Raw genomic sequence first — 17,570 nt, forward strand, 5'->3', positions numbered from 1 at the left:
TCTAATGTACACACACATACATACAGTGCCGTCGGAAGGTATTCAGACCCCTTTACTTTTTCCACATTTCGTTAGGTTACAGCCTTATTCTAAAAGTGATTAAATCGTTTTCCCCCCCTCATCAATCTACACACAATACCCCATAATAACAAAGCAAAAACAGGTTTAGAAATGTTAGATAATTTATTTTTAAAAACGGACCCTTTACTCAGTACTTTTGGCAGCAATTACAGCCTTGCGTCTTCTTCGGTCTGACGCTACAAGCTTGGCACACCTGTATTTGGGGAGTTTCTCCCATTTCTCTCTGCAGAGCCTCTCAAGCTCTGTCAGGTTTGATGGGAAGCGTTGCTGCACATCTATTTTCAGGTCTCCAGAGATGTTCGATCAGGTTGAAATCCAGGCTCTGGCTGGGCCACTCAAGGACATTCAGAGACTTGTCCCGAAGCCACTCCTGCGTTGTCTTGGCTGTGTGCTGAGGGTCGTTGTCCTGTTGGAAGGTGAACCTTCACCCCAGTCAGGTCCTGAGCGCTATGGAGCAGGTTTTCATCAAGGATCTCTCTGTACTTTGCTCCGTTCATCTTTCCCTCGATCCTGACTAGCCTCCAAGTCCTTACCGCTGAAAAACATTCCCACAGCATGATAGTTCCACCACCATGCTTCCCCGTAGGGATGGTGCCAGGTTTCCTCCAGATGTGACACTTGGCATTCAGGCCAAAGAGTTCAATCTTGGTTTCATCAATCCAGATAATCTTGTTTCTCATGGTCTGAGAGTCTTTAGGTGCCTTTTGGCAAACTCCAAGTGGGCTGTCATGTACCTTTTACTGAGGAGTGTCTTCCGTCTGGCCACTCTACCATAAAGGACTGATTGGTGGAGTAATGCAGAGATGGTTGTCCTTCTGGAAGGTTCTCCCATCTCCACAGAGGAACTCTAGAGCTCTGTCAGAGTGACCATTGGGTTCTTGGTCACCTCCCTGACCAAGGCCCTTGTCCCCCGATTGCTCAGTTTAGCCACTCGGCCAGCTCTAGGAAGAGTCTTGGTGGTTCCAAACTTCTTCCATTTAAGGATGATGGAGGCCATTGTGTTCTTGGGGGACCTTCAATGCTGCAGAAATTTTTGGGTACCCTTCGCCAGATCTGTGCCTCGACACAATCCTGTCTCTGAACTCCACGGACAATTCCTTTGACCTCATGGCTTGGTTTTTGCTCTGACATGCACTACCAACTGTGGGACCTTATATAGACAGGTGTGTGCCTTTCCAAATCATGTCCAATCAATTGAATTTACCACAGGTGGAATCCAATCAAGTTGTAAAAACATCTCAAGGATGATCAATGGAAACAGGATGCACCGGAGCTCAATTTCGAGTCTCATAGCAAATGGTCTGATTACTTATGTAAATAAGGTATTTCTGTTTTTTATTTTGTATACATTTGCAAAACTTCATAAAAAAACTGTTTAAGCTTTGTCATTATGGGGTATTGTGTGTAGATTGCTGAGGATTTTTTATTTATTTAATCCATTTTAGAATAAGACTGTAACGTAACAAAATGTGGAAAAAGTCAAGGGATCTGAAAACTGTGCACACATATATAAACACACACACACACACACACACACACACACACACACACACACACACACACACACACACATACAGTACCAGTCAAAAGTTTGGACACACCTACTCATTCCAGGGTTTTTCTTTATTTTTTACTATTTTCTACATTGTAGAATAATAGTGAAGACATCAAAACTATGAAATAACACATATGGAATCATGTAGTAACCAAAGAAGTGTGAAATCAAAATATATTTCATATTTGAGATTCTTCAAATAGCCACCCTTTGCCTTGATGACAGCTTTGCACACTCTTGGCATTCTCTCAACCAGCTTCATGAGGTAGTCACCTGGAATGCATTTCAATTAACAGGTGTGCCTTCTTAAGTTAATTTGTGGAATTTATTTCCTTCTTCATGCGTTTGAGCCAATCAGTTGTGTTGTGACAAGGTAGGGGGGGTATACAGAAGATAGCCCTATTTGGTAAAAGACCAAGTCCATATTATGGCAAGAACAGCTCAAATAAGCAAAGAGAAACGACAGTCCATCATTACTTTAAGACATAAAGGTCAGTCAATACGGAACATTTCAATAACTTTTTAAGTTTCTTCAAGTGCAGTCGCAAAAACCATCAAGCGCTATGATGAAACTGGCTCTCATGAGGACCGCCACAGGAATGGAAGAGCCAGAGTTACCTCTGCTGCAGAGGATAAGTTCATTAGAGTTACCAGCCTCAGAAATTGCAGCCCAAATAAATGCTTCACAGAGTTCAAGTAACAGACACATCTCAACATTAACTATTCAGAGGAGACTGTGTGAATCAGGCCTTCATGGTCGACTTGCTGCAAAGAAACCACTACTAAAGGACACCAATAAGAAGAAGAGACTTGCTTGGGCCAAGAAACACGAGCAATGGACATTAGACCGGTGGAAATGTGTCCTTTGATCTGGAGTCCAAATTGGAGATTTTTGGTTCCAACCGCCGTGTCTTTGTGAGACGCGGTGTGGGTGAACGGATGATCTCTGCATGTGTATTTCCCACCATAAAGCATGGAGGAGGAGGTGTTATGGTGTGCGGGTGCTTTGCTGGTAACACGGTCTGTGATTTATTTAGTGGGTTAGTGGGACTATCATTTGTTTTTCAACAGGACAATGACCCAACACACCTCCAGGCTGTGTAAGGGCTATTTTACCAAGTGATGGAGTGCTGCATCAGATGATCTGGCCTCCACAATCCCCCGACCTCAACCCAATTGAGATGGTTTGGGATGAGTCGGACCGCAGAGTGAAGGAAAAGCAGCCAACAAGTGCTCAATATATGTGGGAACACCTTCAAGACTGTTGGAAAAGCATTCCAGGTGAAACTGGTTGACAGAATGCCAAGAGTCTGCAAAGCTGTCATCAAGGCAAAGGGTGGCTATTTGAAGAATCTCAAATATAAAATATATTTTGATTTGTTTAACACTTTTTTCGGTTACTACTTGATTCCATATGTGTTATTTCATAGTTTTGATGTCTTCACTATTATTCTACAATGTAAAAAATAGTACAACTTAAGAAAAACCCTTGAAAAAGTATGTGTCCAAACTTTTGACTGGTACTAATATATATATATATATATATACACACACAGTGGGGAGAACAAGTATTTGATACACTGCCGATTTTGCAGGTTTTCCTACTTACAAAGCATGTAGAGGTCTGTAATTTTAATCATAGGTACACTTAAACTTTGAGAGACGGAATCTAAAACAAAAATCCAGAAAATCACATTTTATGATTTTTAAGTAATTAATTTGCATTTTATTGCATGACATAGGTATTTGATACATCGGAAAAGCAGAACTTAATATTTGGTACAGAAACCTTTGTTTGCAATTACAGAGATCATACGTTTCCTGTAGGTCTTGACCAGGTTTGCACACACTGCAGCAGGGATTTTGGCCCACTCCTCCATACAGACCTTCTCCAGATCCTTCAGGTTTCGGGGCTGTCGCTGGGCAATACGGACTTTCAGCTCCCTCCAAAAATTTTCTATTGGGTTCAGGTCTGGAGACTGGCTAGGCCACTCCAGGACCTTGAGATGCTTCTTACGGAGCCACTACTTAGTTGCCCTGGCTGTGTATTTTGGGTCGTTGTCATGCTGGAAGACCCAGCCACGACCTATCTTCAATGCTCTTACTGAGGGAAGGAGGTTGTTGGCCAAGATCTCGTGATACATGGCCCCATCCATCCTCCCCTCAATACGGTGCAGTCGTCCTGTCCCCTTTGCAGAAAAGCATCCCCAAAGAATGATGTTTCCACCTCCGTGCTTCACAGTTGGGATGGTGTTCTTGGGGTTGTACTCATGCTTCTTCTTCCTCCAAACACGGCGAGTAGTTTAGACCAAAAAGCTCTATTTTTGTCTCATCAGACCACATGACCTCCCATTCCTCCTCTGGATCATCCAGATGGTCATTGGCAAACTTCAGACGGGCCTGGACATGCGCTGGCTTGAGCAGGGGGACCTTGCGTGCGCTGCAGGATTTTAATCCATGATGGCGTAGTGTGTTACTAATGGTTTTCTTTGAGACTGTGTCCCAGCTCTCTTCAGGTCATTGACCAGGTCCTGCCGTGTAGTTCTGGGCTGATCCCTCACCTTCCTCATGATCATTGATGCCCCACGAGGTGAGATCTTGCATGGAGCCCCAGACCGAGGGTGATTGACCGTCATCTTGAACGTCTTCCATTTTCTAATAATTGCGCCAACAGTTGTTCCCTTCTCACCAAGCTGCTTGCCTATTGTCCTGTAGCCCATCCCAGCCTTGTGCAGATCTACAATTTTATCCCTGATGTCCTTACACAGCTCTCTGGTCTTGGCCATTGTGGAGAGGTTGGAGTCTGTTTGAGTGTGTGGACAGGTGTCTTTTATACAGGTAACAGGTTCAAACAGGTGCAGTTAATACAGGTAATGAGTGGAGAACATGAGGGCTTCTTAAAGAAAAACTAACAGGTCTGTGAGAGCCGGATTTCTTACTGGTTGGTAGGTGATCAAATACTTATGTCATGCAATAAAATGCAAATTAATTACTTAAAAATCATACAATGTGATTTTCTGGATTTTTTTTGAAAGCCTGCAAACAGTTTGCTGAAGACAAGCAGACTAAGGACATGGATTACTGGAACCATGTCCTGTGGTCTGATGAGACCAAGATAAACTTATTTGGTTCAGATGGTGTCAAGCGTGTGTGGCGGCAACCAGGTGAGCAGTACAAAGACAAGTGTGTCTTGCCTACAGTCAAGCATGGTGGTGGGAGTGTCATGGTCTGGGGCTGCAGGAGTGCTGCCGGCACTGGGGAGCTACAGTTAATTGAGGGACCCATGGATGCGAACATGTACTGTGACATACTGAAGCAGAGCATGATCCCCTCCCTTCGGAGACTGGGTCGCAGGGCAGTATTCCAACATGATAACGACCCTAAACACACCTCCAAGACGACCACTGCCTTGCTAAAGAAGCTGAGGGTAAAGGTGATGGACTGGCCAAGCATGTCTCCAGACCTAAACCCTATTGAGCATCTGTGGGGCATCCTCAAACAGAAGGTGGAGGAGTGCAAGGTCTCTAACATCCACCAGCTCCGTGATGTCGTCATGGAGGAGTGGAAGAGGACTCCAGTGGCAACCTGTGAAGCTCTGGTGAACTCCATGCCCAAGAGGGTTAAGGCAGTGCTGGAAAATGATGGTGGCCACACAAAATATTGACACTTTGGGCCCAATTTGGACATTTTCACTTAGGGGTTTCCTCACTTTTGTTGCCAGCGGTTTAGATATTAATCGCTGTGTGTTGTGGGACAGCAAATGTACACTGTTATACAAGCTGTACACTCACTACTTTACATTGTAGCAAAGTGTCATTTCTTCAGTGTTGTCACATGAAAATATATACTCAAATATTTACAAAAATGTGAGGGGTGTACTCACTTTTGTGAGATACTATATATATATATTCTTAAATCAGCATCTCTACATGTATGACAGCCATTCCATTCCAGTGTCTGTTGAATTACAACACAGGCACACATCATTCTACTGAATTAGGTACTGATTAGGTGATCACCTGAACCAAATCTTATTTAACAAGGAAAAGTATAAAAACCACTGCTGTGGTCATCACTATCATCTTGCAATAGGACCAGCTGGATGGCAAATACAGTGCTAATAGTACCTCAAAAGTAATATTAATCAAAAAATAACTATTGACCATGCCAAAAGAGTTGAAAAGGAAAGTTTTGAGTGAGGAAAAGAAGGGTTCAATTCTGGCTTTACTGGCAGAGGGATACAGTGAGCGTCAGGTTGCTTACATCCTTAGAATTTGGAAGACGGCGGTTCATAAGAACAAGGTCAAGCAGCAGACATTGGGGACAACAAAGCTACAGACCGGCAGAGGGTGAAAACGACTCTACTGACCGGGATGACCGCCAACTCATTTGAATGTCACTCAACAACCATAGGATGACATCAAGTGACCTACAAAAAGAATGGCAAACGGCAGCTGGGGTGAAGTGCACGGCGAGGACGGTTTGAAACAGGCTCCTAGCGGCAGGGCTGAAGTCGTGCAAAGCTAGAAAAAAGCCCTTCATCAATGAGAAGCAAAGAAGAGCCAGGCTGAGGTTTGCAAAAGACCATAAGGATTGGACCGTAGAGGAGTGGAGTAAGGTCATCTTCTCTGATGAGTCCAATTTTCAGCTTTGCCCAACACCTGGTCGTCTAATGGTTAGACAGAGACCTGGAGAGGCCTACAAGCCAGTGTCTCGCACCCACTGTGAAATTTGGTGGAGGATCGGTGATGATCTGGGGGTGCTTCAGCAAGGCTGGAATTGGGCAGATTTGTCTTTGTGAAGGACGCATGAATCAAGCCACGTACAAGGTTGTCCTGGAAGAAAACTTGCTTCCTTTTGCTCTGACATTGTTTTCCAACTCTGAGGATTGTTTTTTCCAGCAGGACAATGCTCCATGCCACACAGCCAGGTCAATCAAGGTGTGGATGGAGGACCACCAGATCAAGACCCTATCATGGCCAGCCCAATCTCCAGACCTGAACCCCATTGAAAACTTCTGGAACGTGATCAAGAGGAAGATGGATGGTCACAAGCCATCAAACAAAGCCGAGCTGCTTCAATTTTTGCGCCAGGAATGGCATAAAGTCACCCAACATCAATGTGAAAGACTGGTGGAGAGCATGCCAAGACGCATGAAAGCTGTGATTGAAAATCAGGGTTATTCCACCAAATATTGATTTCTGAACTCTTCCTAAGTTAAAACATTAGTATTGTGTTGTTTAAAAATGAACATGAACTTATTTTCTTTGCATTATTCGAGGTCTGACAACACTGCATCTTTTTTGTTATTTTGACCAGTTGTCATTTTATGCAAATAAATGCTATAAATGACAATATTTTTATTTGGAATTTGGGAGAAATGTTGTCAGTAGTTTATAGAATAAAACAAAAATGTTAATTTCACCCAAACACATACCTATATATAGTAAAACCAGAGAAACGTATATTTTTGCAGTGGTCTCTTAATTGTTTCCATATATATATATATATATATATACATACACAGTTGAAGTCGGAAGTTTACATACACTTAGGTTGGAGTCAATAAAACACATTTTTCAACCACTCCACAAATTTCTTGTTAACAAACTATCGTTTTGGCATGTCGGTTAAGACATCTACTTTATGCATGACACAATAAATTTTTCAAACAATTGTTTACAGACAGATTATTTCACTTATAATTCAGTGTATCACAATTCCAGTGGGTCAGAAGTTTACATACACTAAGTTGACGGTGCCTTTAAACAGCTTGGAAAATTCCAGAAAATGATGTCATGGCTTTAGAAGCTTCTGATAGGCTAATTGGCATCATTTGAGTCAATTGGAGGTGTACCTGTGGATGTATTTCAAGGCCTACCTTCAAACTCAGTGCCTCTTTGCTTGACATCATGGGAAAATCTAAAGAAATCAGCCAAGACCTCAGAAAAAAATGTGTAGTCTGGCAATTTCCAAACGTCTGAAGGTACCACGTTCATCTGTACAAACAATAGTATGCATGTATAAACACCATGGGACCACGCAGCTGTCATACCGCTCAGGAAGGAGACGCGTTCTGTCTCCTTGAGATGAACGTACTTTGGTGCGAAAAGTGCAAATCAATCCCAGAACAACAGCAAAGGACCTTGTGAAGACGCTGGAGGAAACAGGTACAAAAGTATCTATAGCCACAGTAAAACGAGTCCTATATCGACATAACCTGAAAGGCCGCTCAGCAAGGAAGAAGCCATTGCTCCAAAACCGCCACAAAAAAGCCAGACTACGGTTTGCAACTGCACATGGGGACAAAGATCGTACTTTTTGGAGAAATGTCCTCTGGTCTGATGAAACAAAAATAGAACGGTTTGCCTATGATGACCATTGTTATGTTTGGAGGAAAAAGGGGGTCGCTTGCAAGCCAAAGAACACCATCCCAACCGCGAAGCATGGGGGTGGCAGCATCATGCTGTGGGGGTGCTTTCCTGCAGGAGGGACTGGTGCACTTCACAAATAGATGGCATCATGAGGAAGGAAAATTATGTGGTTATATTGAAGCAACATCTCAAGACATCAGTCAGGAAGTTAAAGCTTGGTCGCAAATGGGTCTTCCAAATGGACAATGACCCCAAGCATACTTCCAAAGTTGTGGCAAAATGGCTTATGGACAATAAAGTCAAGGTATTGGAGTGGCCATCACAAAGCCCTGACGTCAAGCCTATAGAAAGTTTGTGGGCAGAACTGAAAAAGCGTGTGCGAGCAAGGAGGCCTACAAACCTGACACCAGTTACACCAGCTCTGTCAGGAGGAATGGGCCAAAATTCACCCAATTTATTGTGGGAAGCTTGTGGATGGCGACCCAAGTGAATCAATTTAAAGGCAATGATACCAAATACTAATTGAGTGTATGTAAACTTCTGACCCACTGGGAATGTGATGAAAGAAATAAAAGCTGAAATAAATCACTCTACTATTATTCTGAAATTTCACATTCTTAAAATAAAGTAGTGATCCTAACTGACCTAAAACAGGGAATTTTTACTAGGATTAAATGTCAGGAATTGTGAAAAACTGAGATTAAATGTATTTGGCTAAGGTTTATGTAAACTTCTGACTTCAACTGTAAATACATACATAAATAAATAAATAAATAGCGAGAGATATATAGTGTGACTATTCTTATAGCCAACAATGTTTGCTTACCTGAAACATAATCGATAGGTGCTGCATTTGGATAGGTGGGACGTGGGCTGATATGTCTTTGAAATGTTTGAAATGAAACAGCTTGCAAAAAGCACATTTTCTGAGGTATGTTTGGGCACTTACTTTAGCTTCCTCGTCGAAGGTCAGAATTTATTGAATTTAATAAAACATAACATCTTGGTTCATCATTTGACTGAGGTAATGCACAATTATTGTTCCAGCCCACATTATGGGAATGTCAAACTCATGGTCACAGAGGTAGAACCCCATCTAGTGGCTGCAGTGTCACATAATGTCATTTGGTGCAGTACAACCAAGTCTGTTTCCATGAAGGAAAGATGTTATTTCACTCAAAACCTGTCATTTAATAATCTGATTCTGTTCAGGGCTACTGTGCTATGGGTTATACATATTTTCAAAGGTTTGAAAATTCTAATAGGCAATAATACCTCATGATCCTAGTGTCCTAACACCACAAAATGTTTCATCAAAACATTAGAGCCATCTGATCATCTCCGACATAGCCAAGTACCCACCCACACAAATAAATCTATGCACGCAGGCACGCACACACCATTTGGCTATAGAGGTAGCCTACTGCTTAATGTGTGTTAACACATCCTAATTTGATGTAACCTAGCATTATGTGTTTTTACAAAAACATGCTGCAAAACTAGCCATATGGAATCTCAGCTAGGGTTAGAGTGCTGCATATCTGAAGGGCCTCACTATCGCAAGCGCTCAGTGAGGTTGGACATGTCCTAACTCGTGCAGCGCTCAGCTGAGGTTGTGACACTGATGTAACCGTGGCAACAGCAGGGCAGACTTCGTTAGGAGTGTATCGAGTTATTTCTCATGCATGACCACCTCTCTCCACTCCATGCCCCATCACAGTAGGAGCTGTTTTCGCTGTTATGTCAGGCTACAACTATAGGTTAACATGCAAAATCAAAACAATTGTTAAAGCTACAATATGTAACTTTTGGGGCGACCCGACCAAATTCACATAGAAATGTGAGTTAAAGATCTTTCATTCTCATTGAAAGCAAGTCTAAGAAGTGGTAAATCTGTTCTATGTGTGCTATTTCTATGCTTCCCGTTCTGAAGTTTCGTTTTTACAATGACTGCTTGTTTTGTCACATAAACTGAAATTAGAATTGTAGCAACCAGGAAATGTCAGAGATCGATTTCTGCATAGTGCATCTTTAATTCACTATTTTTCTGATAGGTTAATATTCATTCAATGCATAGGCCATCACTTTCTTATGACAATGAAATATCCTTGACGATTATGTTTTTTGTAAGACAGCTTCAAACTAGAGCGTTGACATAGTATTAGAGTTCATTGGCATAATGGCATCACCGTAACATTGCTGATGATTGTGCTGAAATTAAGCTTGAGAGGATCAAGGGTAGCCTACTACTTGTTATAGGAGATCCGTATTGCCCTACATTTCTCCAGAAATTAAGGATAAGATATTGTCTAGAAGTAAATGAATGTTGGTCGTGGGGAGGCAGAAAAAGTGAAATGATGAAAATTGCTGGAGTTTCAACTTGCTTCATGTTCTAATCAGCAGCTATTGGCTATGGTTGAAGTGGCCCCCTACTAACTAGAGTATAACTAATTTGATAAAGTGGTGCTCATGAATTTACATAAGATTTTATACAAGACTCCTTTCAGACAATATCACTAAATTGTCAATCTTTCACATCTCTCAGCTACACTGAACAAAAATATAAAATGCAACATGTAAAGTGTTGGTCCCATGTTTCATGAGCTGAAATAAAAGATCCCAGAAATGTACCATATGCACAAAAAGCTTATTTCTCTCAAATCGTGCACACATTTGTTTAGATCCCTGTTAGTGAGCATTTCTCCATTGCCAAGATAATCCATCCACCTGACAGGTGTGACATATCAAGAAGCTGATTAAACAGCATGAGCATTACACAGGTGCACCTTGTGCTGTGGACAATAAAAGGCCACTAAAATGTGCAGTTTTGTCACACAACAATGCCACAGATGTCTCAAGTTGAGGGAGCGTGCAATTGGCATGCTGACTGCAGGACTGTCCACCAGAGCTGTTGCCAGAGAATTGAATGTTAATTTCTCTACCATAAGCCACTTCCAACGTCATTTTAGAGACTTTGGCAGTACGTCCAACCGGCCTCACAACTGCAGACCACGTGTATGGCATCATGTGGGTGAGTGGTTTGCTGATGTCAACTTTGAACAGAGTGCCCCGTGGTGGCGGTGGGGTTATGATATGGGCAGGCGTAAGCTACGGACAATGATCACAATTGCATTTTATCGATGGCAATTTGAATTCACAGAGATACCCTGACTAGATCCTGAGGCCCATTTTTTTTAAGGTATCTGTGACCAACAGAGGCTTATCTGTATTCCCAGTCATGTGAAATCCATTGATTAGGGCCTAATGAATTTATTTAAATTGACTGATTTCCTTAGGAACTGTAACTCAGTAAAATCTTTGAAATTGTTGCATGTTGCGTTTATATCTTTGTTCAATATAGAATCTTCAAGCGTTCTCCCCGCCGTTTCGCTAAAAAGCTAAGGGATGGGGATGGAGAAAAGTAATCACTCAAATTCCTAGACAGAGCTATGGATACAAGGACTAACCATCCATGATATCACATGTATAATTGTAACCATGTTTTGAGGCTATACAGTGTTTGTTTATATTAACCTTGTTCACAAACATTGGAGAAAAACAGGCTTATACAAAGTGTACAAAACATTAGAAACACCTTCCTAATATTGAGTTGCACCCCTTTTTGCCCTCAGAACAGCCTCAATTCATCGGGGCATGGACTCTACAAGGGTTCCACAGGGATGCTGGCCCATGTTCACTCCAATGCTTCCCACAGTTGTGTCAAGTTGGCTGGATGTCCTTTGGGTGGTGGACCATTCTTGATACACACGGAAAACGGTTGAGCGTGAGAAACTCTGCAGCGTTGCAGTTCTTGACACACTCAAACCGGTGCGCCAGGCACCTACTACCATACCCAGTTCAAAGGCACAAATCTTTTGTCTTGCCCATTCAACCTCTGAATGGGACATATACACAATCCATGTCTCAATGCTTAAAAGTCCTTCTTTAACTTGTCTCCTCCCCTTCATCTACACTGACTGAAGTGGACTTAATAGGTGACATCAATAAGGGATCATAGGATTCACCTGCTCAGCCTGTCATGGAAAGAGAAGGTGTTCCTTATGTTTTGTACACAGTGTATTTTGGGTTCTGATGGGGTACGACAGTTGAACTAACCTCATGGAGGCATTTATAAGTTATATTCTTCAAGAATCAATATATAATTAAAGGAGTAGTTCACTATTTTACAACTTTATGTTACATGGTTCCTCACCATGAAAGTAGCCTACGGGCCAGGATGAACTGTAATCCATGGTTCAGTTCTTTAAACAGCTACTACAAACTTCAGCTAACTAGCCACCCCATCACAATGGAAGTGACGGGGGCATGTGAGCATGTTTTATTTTGAATAGCCAAATCAGGTTTAATTAACATCAAACCAAATATGGAGTTGATTTTAATTGGTTTCAGGTGATTTGGACTTTTTTTTTTAACATGCTCATCACTTGTTAGCTTTTGGTGGCTAAGGTTAGTTGAATTTTGTAGTGGCAGTTAAAGAAAACCGAACCATGATTACAGTTTCTCTTGGATCATCAGAGGAGGTTGGTGGCACCTTAATTGGGGAGGACGGCTCATGGTAATGGCTGGAGTGGAATGGTATCAAATACATGGTTTCCATGTGTTTGATGCCATTCCAGCCATTATTATGAGCTGTTCTCCCCTCAGCAGCCTCTACTGGGGCCAACAGACTACTTTCAAGGTGAGGAACCATCTAATATCAAGTTGTAAAACGCTCATTTAAGTTAACAAAATGGATGTAACAACTAAGGATTCTAGCTTTAAGTTCAATGGCCAACGTAATGTAAACTGTCTTAGGCAGACCCTAGGCTATATCATATATAGCCTTTGCCTGGAAACGAGACGTTGAATTACATTTAATTCTAAAGTAGGGCAACATTTGCGTGTGAGTCAGGAAAGTTTCCTCTCACAACCTCTACAAGCCAGAATGTTGAATAAAATGATTTTAATGTCCTTTACCGGTTGTCCGTGCCGTTGATCTTTTTGGCTGTAGGAATGTGAGACATCCACAGGAAAGTATAATTACATCAACTTCTCAAAGTGCTGGTAATGCAGTCATTTCTTTCACCTGAAGCATGGGCACAAGAAATGCATGCATACTTGCCGAGATCGTGCACACGTTTACATGGTTCTGCACATACTTCAGGTGATAGAAATTTGAACACAGTGTTTTGAAAAGTTGATGTAATTTCCTGTGGATGTTGTCTCACATTCCTACTGACAAAAGGACCAACCGCATGGTCATTTGAACACTAATTTCTGCCAGACATAAAATGAAATGCAATTCAACGTCGGGTTTCCAGCAAATATAGCCTATAGTACTATGGAATGTCATTCCATCAAGTGTTTTTAAATGTTATGGGATGCACATTTGCGCAATTGTTTACAGTTTTGGTGGCGACCCTTTGAGTGTGGCTTTAAGAGAAAGAAAGGCACCTCCCACGTGTTGCTTGCTGTCCATGCTACAGGTTGTCCACCTGTACTCCTTGCTCTGACTGTATCGGCAGCCACACAGTTCGCAAGGCACACAGTTCGCAAGGTCTTTCAAAAGGAGAGGACTAAACGAAAACCTCCGAGTTGCCCCGACTCACGTTCCTCAAAACTCCGCCCTCGCATTTATGTCAAGAAACATTTAACTCGAGTCGTCGTCACAGCAAAAAAAATAAAAACGGGGAATATAGACAATTCAAGTGAAGCGGCGACCGCCACGTAGGCTACAGTGCGGGGAAAAGGAGTTTACCGGTGTTGTAAAACATGTTGGACCCGTCCTCCAGCGAAGACTCGGGGGGAGAAATTGACGAAGACACTGAAGTTCCAAAAAATCCCCCCAAAAAGCCTTCGACTTCCTCCGGGCAAGGAGGTAAACATAAACGACCACCTGCGGACCAACCACAAGCCGAAAGTCCTTCTGCCGGAGACGAGCAGAAAAATGAGAAGGAAAGACTTCAGAAAGAGGCAGCTGAGAGGAAAAGTAAACTACAGATTTATGTATTTGTGTTGCGATGTATAGCATACCCTTTCAATGCCAAACAACCCACGGATATGGCACGCAGGCAACAGAAGGTGAGTGATCGCAAATAAACGCACGGTTACAGAGAACACCTTTCAGAGTAGCCAATTAAATCACATGCACCTGTTTTATTTTTAAGTTTTGCGTCCCACTGCCAGCCAGGCGAGGGTAAACAATTAAACCCAACTTGAAGCAAATTTAAAGCGTCAATCGGTAGTTGAAACAACAACAAAATATAGATACCCAGCCACTGTAATGTTAAAAAGCTGAGTGAGGGGGCTGGAGACATGTAACCACTCTCAAATTCATAGACGGCTATGGATGCAAGGACTGACCCGCCATGATATCAACATTATTGTTGTAATATTGTTTTAAGGCTGTACAATGTTTGTTTACATTCCTTTCTTTACAAACATTTGAGTAAAACAATTTTATATTTTGGGTTCTGATGGGGTTCGACAGTTGAACTAAGCTCATGAGGCATTTATAAATTAAATACTTCAAGGATAATTTATTAGTCCAAAAATGGGTGTAGCTACTGCAGATTGCCCATTTAACCCATGTATGCAAATAACATATCAGAAGAACCTCAACTCATAGCTTTTTCCAAAATTATTGAATACAAATAAGCCTAAAAGTTATGAGGGGGAGTTGCACTTTTATCTTCATATAACTTCATTTGTTGTGACAGGGCTGAGTGCAGGTGGCCACGCCATCCTTTGCTCCCACGCCATCCTTTGCTCCCACAGAAATTGAATGAATGATGGATGTTTAATATAGTAAATATTAGAGGCCTACATTGGCTATTGAAAGTTTCTTGAGTGCTTAAAAACAGATTAAATCTATTTGCAGACACATTTAGTATTTTAGATATGGCCATTGACTCCTACACTTTGGTTTGACGGCGTGCCCAAGCTCTCAACAAAGCCCACAAGCTATTTTTAAAAAATTCACTCACAGGCTCCGAGATATTCTTCTTGGAGCCAGGCCAGCAACTGTTTATTTTCTACACAAGTCATTCTGATATGCACCTGCCATCACATTATTGGAAATGCCCATTAGGACATGGATTTCACATCTTGGTCACATCCAGAGAGAGGAAGAGACTCTTGTAGACTTGAGATGTCTGCTTGACTTAGAAGATAAAACAAAATATTATGTTTACCAAGAACAGGGCTGATTTGCGTTCTAATGAAGGCAAAACAAATACAGCTTCTCACAGAGCTCATGCATAAACCCCCAGGATTGTAATTCATTGAGCGATGTGGAACCGCTGGAGCACTTGTATTGATTTTGGTGTTGTATTATGAAAACACTTCAAATCCCATGAGCCCAATGGGAAGAGGCAACTGGTCCACACACGAGACAATGTGGTATAGGGAAGAGCCAGCGTTGGGATTGAATCCATATAGGCACATGGAGGGGTCCTCAGAGAGATTAGGGAAGTAGGTTCACTTGGTTTGCATAGTCTTATGCTGTTGCTGCATTCCTGTTCTATGTCCATCTTCCTTACAGTAAACACACTTCACCCTGGCTCACTGGATGGATAGAATTCCTTTAAGTCACTGACCGTGTGTGTGTGTGTGCTTCTACTTGCAAGGGCCACGTCACTACTTGTACCCAACTCGTTTTTCACTGCCACCACAGCGACTCGGTGCTCTCGTTGCCGCAGTGGTCTAGCTTCCATGGTTTAATGACAATTGAGCTTTCAATTGCAGTTAAAGCCACAGGACTCCTATATGACAACCCCCAAAAGTGTCTCCTTATACTAAGATGGATTTATTCAATCTCTTGTTGTACGACACCTATATTAGGGTGGTGATGATTTTTAAGATATCAAAATGGCACCATCAGCATAGTTTGCTGAACATTACATTACATTTTAGTCATTTAGCAGACGCTCTTATCCAGAGCGACTTACAGAAGCAATTAGGGTTAAGTGCCTTGCTCAAGGGCACATCGACAGATTTTTCACCTAGTCGGCTCGGGGATTAGAACCAGCGACCTTTCGGTTACTGGCACAACGCTCTTACCCACTAAGCTACCTGCCGCCCCTGAAGTTGGGTCTGTGTATAGGGAGGAGGTCAGAGACCTGGCAGTGTGGTGCCATGACAACCTCTCCCTCAACATGAGCAAGACAAAGGAGCTGATCGTGGACTACAGGAAAAGGAGGGCTGGACACGCCCCCATTCACATTGATGGGCCTGTAGTGGAGCGGGTCGAGCGCTTCAAGTTCCTTGGTGTCCACATCACTAACAAACTATCATGGTCCAAACACACCAAGACAGTCGTGAAGAGAGCACGACAATGCCTATTCCCCCTCAGGAGACTGAGAAGATTTGGCATGGGACCCCAGATCCTCAAACAGTTCTACAGCTGCACCATCGAGAGCATCCTGACCAGTTGCATCAGCGCCTGGTATGGCAACTGCTTGGCATCCGACCATAAGGCGCTACAGAGGGTAGTGCGTACGGCCCAGTACGTCACTGCTGCCAAGCTTCCTGCCATCCAGAACCTATATACTAGGCGGTGTCAGAGGAAGGGGCAAAAAATTGTCAAAGACTGCATTCACCCAAGTCATAGACTGTTTTCTCTGCTACCGCACGGCAAGCGAAACCGGAGCGCCAAGTCTTGGTCCAAAAGGCTCCTTAACAGCTTCTACCCCCAAGCCATAAGGCTGCTGAACATTTAATCAAATGGCTACCCGCACATTGACTCGGTACCGGTACCCTCATATATAGCCTCGTTATTGTTATTTTATTGTGTTACTTTTTTAACTTTATTTAGTAAATATTTTCTTAACTGCATTGTTGGTTACGGGCTTGTAAGTATGCATTTCACGGTAAGGTCTACACCTGTTGTATTCGGCGCATGTGACAAATAAAATTTAATTTGTCTGTCCATCCTTAGCTTGCACTCGTTACCACAGCCACAAAGTCCAAATTGGCTATATTGTAAGAATTCGTGGAGAGATTTTGTTTTTGCTTTTTGGTCTTCATTTAAGGTTGGGGTTAGTCATAAGGTTAGCAGTGTGGTTAAGGTTTAAAAACAGATTATAAGAAGATAAATTGTAGAAATAAGCTGAGTTTAACGATAATTATGACTGTGGTAACTAGTGACGATCCTAGGGGCTACTGCTGTTCCTCACTACCTCCCCCTCACTACCCTCTTCTCACTACCTCCCCCTCACTACCCTCTTTTCACTACCTCCCCCTCACTACCCTCTTCTCACTAACTCCCCCTCACTACCCTCTCCTCACTACCTCCCCCTCACTACCCTCTTCTCACTACCTCCCCCTCACTACCCTCTTCTCACTACCTCCCCCTCACTACCCTCTTCTCACTACCTCCCCCTCACTACCCTCTTCTCACTACCTCCCCCTCACTACCCTCTTCTCACTACCTCCCCCTCACTACCCACCCCCTCCCCGGCAGAATGACTCAGTGTCCTCATGTCTTGTCTCCAGAGAGATTATAAATCCTCATTAGATGGCCTAGACACAATCAAACACAGGTCTTGGCAACAGCGATA

The 17,570-nt window shown here is 42.6% G+C and overlaps 1 protein-coding gene across 1 annotated transcript in view; it reads left to right on the top strand.

Annotated features, from left to right (window-relative positions):
* Positions 1 to 13,762: 13,762 nt before the first annotated feature.
* The window catches only part of LOC311149019 (calcium-dependent secretion activator 2-like), a 208,379-nt gene continuing 204,571 nt past the window's right edge, over positions 13,763 to 17,570 (top strand). The window contains exon 1 of the mRNA XM_084186092.1: positions 13,763 to 14,091. Coding sequence (XP_084042218.1) covers positions 13,783 to 14,091 — 309 coding nt within the window. The 5' untranslated portion in view covers positions 13,763 to 13,782. The remainder of the gene's footprint in view (positions 14,092 to 17,570) is intronic.

Source organism: Coregonus lavaretus (genome assembly GCF_964263955.1).
Source record: "Coregonus lavaretus genome assembly, chromosome: 21".
NCBI classification, from domain to species: domain Eukaryota; kingdom Metazoa; phylum Chordata; class Actinopteri; order Salmoniformes; family Salmonidae; genus Coregonus; species Coregonus lavaretus.